At 41.5% G+C, this 6849-nt stretch overlaps 1 protein-coding gene across 2 annotated transcripts in view; it reads left to right on the forward strand.

Annotated features, from left to right (window-relative positions):
* The first annotated feature begins 3138 nt into the window (after nt 1-3138).
* LOC115153004 (phosphatidylinositide phosphatase SAC2) overlaps nt 3139-6849 on the forward strand; it is a 41325-nt gene continuing 37614 nt past the window's right edge. For both annotated transcript variants that reach the window (XM_029697991.1, XM_029697992.1), the window contains exons 1-2: nt 3139-3509; nt 6097-6177. In XM_029697991.1, the coding sequence (XP_029553851.1) occupies nt 3413-3509; nt 6097-6177 (178 nt within the window). In that variant the 5' untranslated portion in view covers nt 3139-3412. The remainder of the gene's footprint in view (nt 3510-6096; nt 6178-6849) is intronic.

The following is a 6849-nucleotide window of genomic DNA, read 5'->3' on the forward strand; positions in this document are numbered from 1 at the left end:
ATAAACAAGCACAATCAGTAGTAAGGAGGATCATTAGGACAGCTAAGAGGGAGTGTTGGTGCTGGGTTCTGTGGAAATATAAATATAAGGACCATATATATAATATAAATATAAGGACCACTCCTGTGGGAGAGGTATGGTAGATGATTAAGAGGATGCGTGGGGTCAGGGATCTCCCTGTGCTGGAAAGTGGGAGATTGTCGCAGTGAGAGATATGGAGAAGGCAGAGATGTTAGCCCAGGCATTTGTGAAGGTGCACAGCTCAAATAATCTGACAGAAGATGGACAGCGTGGGAGAGAGAGGGTCAGAGAACATCCAGGGGTCCTGGATCAGAAAGAGATGGTGGGGGATACATGCAATGCTTGAATGAGACTTGAATTACATGGGCACAGGGGCGGGAATCCCGGGGGGGACGGGGGGACACAACCCCCCCATCCTGGGAAAAATATGATTTGTCCCCCCCAATAGATCACTGAAACATAACTATGTAATTTAAATAATATTAATAATACGCAATGAAAGCAATTGTGCTGATTATAGACACTTAATAGCGCGTTTTTAAGTTTCAAAAGATTGCGACCCCCCCACCCTTTGCCTCACAATGGTTTGATCCACTGCCAGTTTCTTAGTTGGCAAGCTAACAGAGGGGTCGTATCTACTGTCTGAAAGGCACTCAACGAACGTAACTGACGTGAGGTTAATCCAGTCAATCGCGCACACACACTAGCTGAATATGCAGAGCTAGCGCGCAAATATTAACTATTAAGCTAGCTAGTACCTATTCCATTTATGTGACCTCGTCAAAGATGGAATCTTTGCTATCATCAATTTATTCCAAGATCAGCAAGCAGATGATGTAAGTTAGTGCTTCAAAGTCCCTGTGATAAGGTTAGCGATAAACTGGAGTCCAAACTGAACAGAACTACACTCTCTTCTACCATTGTCTTAAATATATTTAATGGTCTCGTTGCAAAAGCTAAATTGTCGCAAGGGAACTTTTATTTCTTTATTTTATTTAACCCGGGTAGCAAAGATTATAGCAAACACCACTGAAACGGAATTGGTGCTCGCTGGCTTTGCAAATTCAGCCATTGTTGGAAGCCAGCCAATATGAAACAAACTATTAAAATTACAAAAGGTTGCAGCATATGTTGTGTAAATGGTGAACTCATACAGCTGTCAACTCTTGTCATTTTAATCCGTTTCACATTTGCTAGCTACCTTTTAGATCAAAGCCCAAATAGAATGATAAAAGATAAGATGATAGAAGCCCATCTCCTACTGTAAATAACCTACACACTGTGTGTGTGTAGCCAGCCAGCCAGCCAGCCAGGTAGAAAAATGGCAGAAAAATAAAAAGGTGGACATCAGAGTATTTTTCAGTACACCAAAACACAAAGTAAGAACCCTAGTAGCCTAATATCTCAAAGACTAGTTGATAAAATGTTCATAAGAAAGAAATGAAATTCTAATGGAAATGTTTCACAATGATGTCATTAGGCAGAGCAGGCAACAGATGGCACACAGACAGCAGAGTTGGGGACAGATATGCAGGGACAGACTGGCAGAGACAGGGAGTCTCAGGTAAGTTTGTTGAGTCTTTGTTTGGCAACATTATGAAAGGTTCTCAATTTTTTGACTTGTAAAATAGGAACATAATTGGAAAATGCCATGGATACCCCCACTCTCAACTTAAACTGGTGACTGAACTAAGATTTGTTAAAGGCAATGGTATTGCTGTTGTGATTAGTTGTGTAGTTTTGGGTACCGGTAGTTAGGAGTACGGCAAACACCTTATTTCTTTGGTTCCTCAATATACATTTACCATATTACAATGTAGGCTATGTGTTACAGCACTACTTTTGGTGTCCCCCTCAGGAATTGCTCTTGAGAAAATTTCATGTAATTGTCCCCTCCAAAGTTAATATCAGATTTTCGCCCCTGCATGGGCAGAGCATTTTAACAGAGTAGTTGTCAAAGGAAAGAAAATATTGAATGTGATGCGTCTCCTGTCAGGAATGGAGTGGGGGGCAGATAGAATGGTGTTAAATGTTAAGGTCATCACTGGATAATGGGAGTGTAGCATATGGATCAGCAGCTCAGACATATTTAAAAAAGCTAGATGTAAATCTATGCCCAAGCCCTAAGAATATGTTGTGGAGCACTCAGGAGTTCCCATATTGGGTAAATCTAAAAGGACATAAGGTTGCACATCCCACAAAAAAAGGTACTCCTAGAGTGCTGGAAACACAAACAAAATCTGAATACAAGTTTTGGGTAGATAGGCAATGACATGGTGAGATAGATGGTGTTGTTTGGGAGGGAGTTTAGCCCCTCTGTTGTTCTTCCTGCTATCCCACCTTGGTTTCTCCCTCAGCCAGTGATATATCTAGTGTTGCCTGAGCGGGTAAGAGCTGTTGAGGAAGGAGTAGATTCAGTTGTAAGTGAACATTTAAGAACACAATTCTATGCTGTTTTGAATGTATTCACAAATAGATCAGGGGAGGACAGGTGGGGAGGACAGGTGCAGCTTTTAGTGTTCCTGAGTTTAAGGTGGCTTTGACAAAAAGAGCAACGGATAATTTTATATGTTTACACAATGGAGTTGGCGGCCATTCTCTTGGCTGCAGAGTGGGTGGAGGAGGTGAAACCAGACAGGGTAGTCATCTGCTCTGACTCCTGTGCAGCAGTGATGAGCTTAAATTAATTTGTGTCTCGTAGCAGACAGGATGTATTGTATGAGGTTTTGCAGTGAATGTATAGGGTGAGACAGATTGGGGTATTTGTGGGAGTAGTGGGTAATGAGAAGATGGAAGTTATAGCCAAGCAGGCTCTTACACATCCTAATGTTGAGATGGTGTTGTCAATCAGTAAAGCAGAAGCCAAGGGGTTGATGAAAACAGTGGTTAAAAACAAATGGGAAGACACCCGTATAAGAGTCAGGAAAAGGTGGGGGCAGGGTCATCAGGCCGAGAGAGAAGGGAAGAAAGTGTAATCGCAAGGCTGAGACTGGGATACACAAGACTCAATAGTACATTGAAATTGACCTTCCATGTCTTTGGTGTACACTCCAATCCAGTTGGTGGCGGTAAGGCACATTAAAGTTGGTTGCCAACCGCGATTAAACATCCATAGAAGAAGTCACGTGTGATTGTTTCTGCAGGAAATCGACAGTCGGTCTTTCAACTGGAAATGAATAACCAGCTACATTTTCACACATTGAATAAGTGTCTCATTATGTCTACTTTTTGAACTAAGAAAGAAGATTTTAAATAAGCAAAGCAAACGTTAGCCAACTTGTCAGGGCAACGCCCTGTCAGTAACGTTAGATAGGCGTGCTAGCTATAGCTAGCTAACCGTGTTGGACCACAGAAATATTTACATGGTTTGACATACTGTACACCGGTAAAAATGGAGCTGTTTCAAGCCAAAGACCATTATATTCTCCAGAGTGGCGACCATGCTCTTTGGTGTAGCCGAATAGACGGGACCATGAACGCCAGACCCGGTATGCAAAATACATTTGTCATTTATAAATTCAGTTTCTCATAGCCATCAATTAGCTAGCTAACGTTACATCAGTAAGCTCGGACAACAAACCCATAACTAAATAGCTAGCTACAATGACGTCAAGCCCATGGCATGAGCATTTCCTCATGTCTTAGCTATGTCTTCATTATTCAAGCAAGTATTGTTTTACACGTTGACAATGACAACTATATAGGACGCTGTGGATACAACAGCGCACCTTACTAAAAATCGAGTGCCATACCATTTTTGGTTGCAATAATGTAATTTCTTCCCAACTATTTAGCTATCTAAACAAACATCCTAATGTTAACTGCCAAGCCATTAAATGTGTATTATTACCATACTTTCATGTCCAGTGTGGCACTGCCCAGTTGACCTGATAGTGATATTTGGAGTAAACAGACTGCGATGCTCGAGGGGAACAGTAAAAATGATGTATTATGTAGCAGGGTTTCATTCTAGCAATGAGCTAGAAAACAGACGATGACTGCTCCATATGTTTAATTGTCTTTAAATTGTTTTGTATTGAACAAAACAGTTATTAGGGTTCATAATTCCTGCATCCTCCATCCATTTCTTCGTCTTACATGAGCTTGCTTTATTGGATTCCTTTGGCTACATGGTTAACTGTTCATTTCCTGAAATACCGCTCAAGCATCTGTTGTGGTTCCTTTTTTCTTTACACTGAATTCCACATATTTACAGACTAGTTACTGGCGCTCTGCTACACAACACACTACCTTGGGTGACATGTTCTGCTTCTTGGGAGACAAGCATACTTAGGCCAGATTAATTGAGACAGATGGTTCCACCCCAAAGTACCAAATGTCATAATGACACCTATCTCGATCAACGAGAGAATGATTTTAAATAGACAAGATGGCGGCGTACACACTGTTGGATTACTTAATGGAGAACAAATCATTATTTTAATAACAGAGCATTTTCTAAATTCAAACGCACTGCACTTTGTAAGTCCCAGTAATGGATACCAAAAATCTTTGGTTAAATCAAATTATCTGGTGTAACAATCTGTAGCTACCTTAGGCTAGATCGTTAGCGCTTGTGCTCCTGTCTGACCTGCACCCCAGTGTCTTGCCAAAACACCTCCTCCTTCTCTGTGACAGAGTGGCGAGCTAAGCCGGGACAATTCACAGCAAAGCCAGCAGCTGAGCCGATGAACCTTGCCTTTCTGTTGTAACCAAAAAGCTGTTGAGAGGGAGCAGCCACTGTATGGATGTAAATGACTACCCTGTGGGCTAGCTGAGGTCACATGGGTGTGTAGCCAGCCTGAACAGGTTTGGGTTGCACTGCTCTTCCATTATTTAATTGGAGAAGGGTTTCCATTCCTCATTGGGCTTGTTGACACTAGCACCAACAGAAATTTCCACAATATTTCACATTTCTGAACAAATCTATGAGTTTGTATCATGGACAAACAGAGAGATGTGTTTGTATATAGGGGAAGCCTCTATTTTCCACCTCCCTGCCCGGGCTCCAGCGCTGAGATTAGTACAGTTCTCTGGCTCCATGGAACAGGAAGAGTTATTGTCTCAGCTACCTAGATGTTCTCCAATCTCCACCCTCTTTGTCGCCCATTCATGACTCAACTCTTCAACTGCTTGACATACCCTTGATGTCTAGTTTTCTGTTATACCAAAGTTGTTTTAGTTATCAACATCCGTTAGCTAGTTGTGACGTAGTAATTTGGCAGTGATGTAGTCATGCCTCAGTGCATCATGTTACTACACTATTTTTTAAGAATGAAAACTGACATTAGCTAGGTTTCCATCCACTTGTTGAATAAATAAAAACTGTAATTCTAAACTCTATCGATGATAGTTTTGCCATAAAAAGTGTTGCCAGGAACATGGCTACTGTCTGTGACCCTCTGACCTGGTTTTTGTACCTCTGCTTCAGCCAAAGAAATTGTCATGTATTCTTTACATCCCTCAAACTCAACTCTGGACCTCAAAGCCAGTTAGTGTTTTTTCATTGTTCCCCTCTAATCGGGGACTGATTTAGACATGGGACTCCAGGTGGGTGCAATTAATTATCAAGTAGAAAAGAAAACCAGCAGGCTCCGGACCTCGTAGGGTAAGAGTTGAATACTCCAGCTCTACATGTATTCTACCCAAGTGATAACACTTGTCTATTTGAACTGTGAGAAGAATCTGTTGATGTTTTAAGCATTGGATGCATTAAATACTTCTGAACTTGGCTGCAGACAGTAGTATCTAGATACTACTGTAATGTAATGCTCCGTGATGATCCCTAACAGTATAATCAGAAACCCTCAGTCCAAACCTTGCATGGACAGTGCAGCAAATGGTCCACAATGTAAATATTATTGGGATGGCATAAGACTGGCACAGCCAGGGATCGCCTACAATCCATCAACTTGGTGCTCTGTTTGGAAAATAGGCTAATATGCATGTGCTGTTTATCGTGAAATAACATAATTGCTCTTAGTTTGTGGGGCTATTTTCTTAAATGTTTTTACTTTGTGTCCACTCCACAAGTCTTTATTTTCTCTGATTTGTCTCTTTCTCTTTTTATTTCAGCAACAGACCTTCTGTTAGCTTGGAACCCAGTGTGCTTGGGCCTGGTTGAGGGTCTCATCGGGAAAATACAACTTCATACAGGTAAGTGAAATGGTGTAGGCCTTGTGCTACAAGTACTGGCTTATTGGCTGACTGGAGAGGTACCATCGATCTTCAAAACAGCTGCAGTCTTCCTTACTAAGAAACACAGCCTTGACCAGGACATCCTATCCAACTACAGGCCCACCTCCTCTTCCTATCAAAAGTACAGGAAAAAGTGTTTGCAACCAGCTTCAATCCCATCTATCATCTAATCAGTTGTAAAAGGTTTTCCAGTCTGGGTTCTGGCCTTTGCACAGCACCGAATAGGGATGGGCATGAGTACTCAAACAGACGTCAAAGCTCGATCTTTAACCAGAGATAAAAAAAAATAATCTGTGTTCAGTGGAATGTGCTTTGTGGCTGCCCAAATGGCTAAGTAAAACTTTCTGTTGACAACATTAATTTGCTTTGACTCTAGTGTTCATTTGTACATATGATTTGCGGGGCACCACAAAAAAGAAGCCAAGCATCACACCGTTTTTCTCCCTAAATTCCCTTTCCCCTCCTTGTTTCATTCACTCGATTGCGTTCCGACCACTCCCTGCACACACACAGTGTGCAAACAAAGTCCTATTAAAAAGGTATCTCAATGATTGGATACACAAGCTAAATGACGACAGTTTATCACATTCAAAATGGACTGGTTGATTGAAGTAGGAAAATAAGTGTTCT

The sequence above is a fragment of the Salmo trutta genome, chromosome 18 (genome assembly GCF_901001165.1).
Source record: "Salmo trutta chromosome 18, fSalTru1.1, whole genome shotgun sequence".
NCBI classification, from domain to species: domain Eukaryota; kingdom Metazoa; phylum Chordata; class Actinopteri; order Salmoniformes; family Salmonidae; genus Salmo; species Salmo trutta.